The sequence below is a fragment of the Branchiostoma belcheri genome, unplaced genomic scaffold (genome assembly GCF_001625305.1).
Source record: "Branchiostoma belcheri isolate BF01 breed outbred unplaced genomic scaffold, Haploidv18h27 scaffold4, whole genome shotgun sequence".
Classification (NCBI taxonomy): Eukaryota; Metazoa; Chordata; class Leptocardii; order Amphioxiformes; family Branchiostomatidae; genus Branchiostoma; species Branchiostoma belcheri.
Window position 1 is genome coordinate 4915900 of NW_017804020.1, and position 977 is coordinate 4916876.

General features: G+C 46.7%; 1 protein-coding gene across 1 annotated transcript; it reads left to right on the forward strand.

Annotated features, from left to right (window-relative positions):
- The first annotated feature begins 84 nt into the window (after window positions 1-84).
- Window positions 85-827, forward strand: LOC109476950 (contactin-5-like). The gene is made up of 3 exons (XM_019777969.1): window positions 85-182; window positions 327-526; window positions 667-827. Exons 1-3 carry the CDS (start codon window positions 85-87, stop codon window positions 825-827), a joined length of 459 nt encoding a protein of 152 aa, XP_019633528.1.
- Window positions 828-977: the final 150 nt, after the last annotated feature.

Here is a 977-nt window from a genome sequence, read left to right on the forward strand (position 1 = left end):
TGACCGCGCCTTTAGTGACCCATGTACGTAGTTTCTTTATCTGTCATAACTTCTTGTCTATGCTTGCACTGACGAGTGTTTGGTATGCCAGCCCCCCAGGCACCACAACTTGTGCTGTTCGAGACAGTCCAGTACAAGAAAAGAGGCGACAATGTTCTCATGGAGTTCTTCGCTTATGGGAAGTGAGTACAAGCACAATCCTATCTCACAATCCAATCTCACAACGTGAATGGATTACGATCCATTTAAAAACAAAGCAAAAATCCTCCACTCTACACCTACAAAAAACTACGTACTAACTAAATACATGTATCTACTTTTTCCAGTCCTACCCCGACTCTTGGCTGGCGCCGAGTTGATGCCGTGGGCGGCAATCCGGTGGAGTTCCCGGCGAGCGCAAAGTACGAGCAGTGGAACCGCGCCATGACCCTGGCCAACGTGAAGGTCGATGACCAGGGATTCTATGAGGTCACGGCTACCAACACACAGGGGACTGACGTCAAAACAGCGCAGCTTATCATAGAAGGTAGCTACAAGACGATAGGGTGTCAACAGAAACGCGTGTGTCTATAGTGCCTATAAAAATCATTACCTTGTTGGAGTCGTGAGTGCAACTGTAGTACCTAGGGAGAAGTTTGCTTATTTAACGTTTTCCTTCCACGACAGACGTTCCAAAATATATCAAGAGGTTGGAAACCCAGAACCTGGACCAGGCGCCTGGAGAGGACGTCAACTTGGAAGTGACATGGCAAGACGACGGCAGGAACCCAGTCACTCCTTCATGGTATTACAACGGACAGGTAGGTCCTCTCATTGACTGTCAATGAGACATTGAAAATGACATCAGGCATTTGACAAAAGATGTGATAGAATCTAATCATTTTCGTATTTGACTGAATTAACTGGCTCAAACGCCCAGGTCCATCATCATGGGTACCGTGGTTATTTTATGTCCGGTATACTACCTATTGTCACAC

Coding starts and splice junctions, on each gene's coding strand:
- LOC109476950 (XM_019777969.1), top strand. CDS start 85: ATGCCAGCCCCCCAGGCACCACAACTTGTGCTGTTCGAGACAGTCCAG. Junction 183..326: donor GAGTTCTTCGCTTATGGGAA/GTGAGTACAAGC, acceptor TACTTTTTCCAG/TCCTACCCCGACTCTTGGCT. Junction 527..666: donor AGCGCAGCTTATCATAGAAG/GTAGCTACAAGA, acceptor CTTCCACGACAG/ACGTTCCAAAATATATCAAG.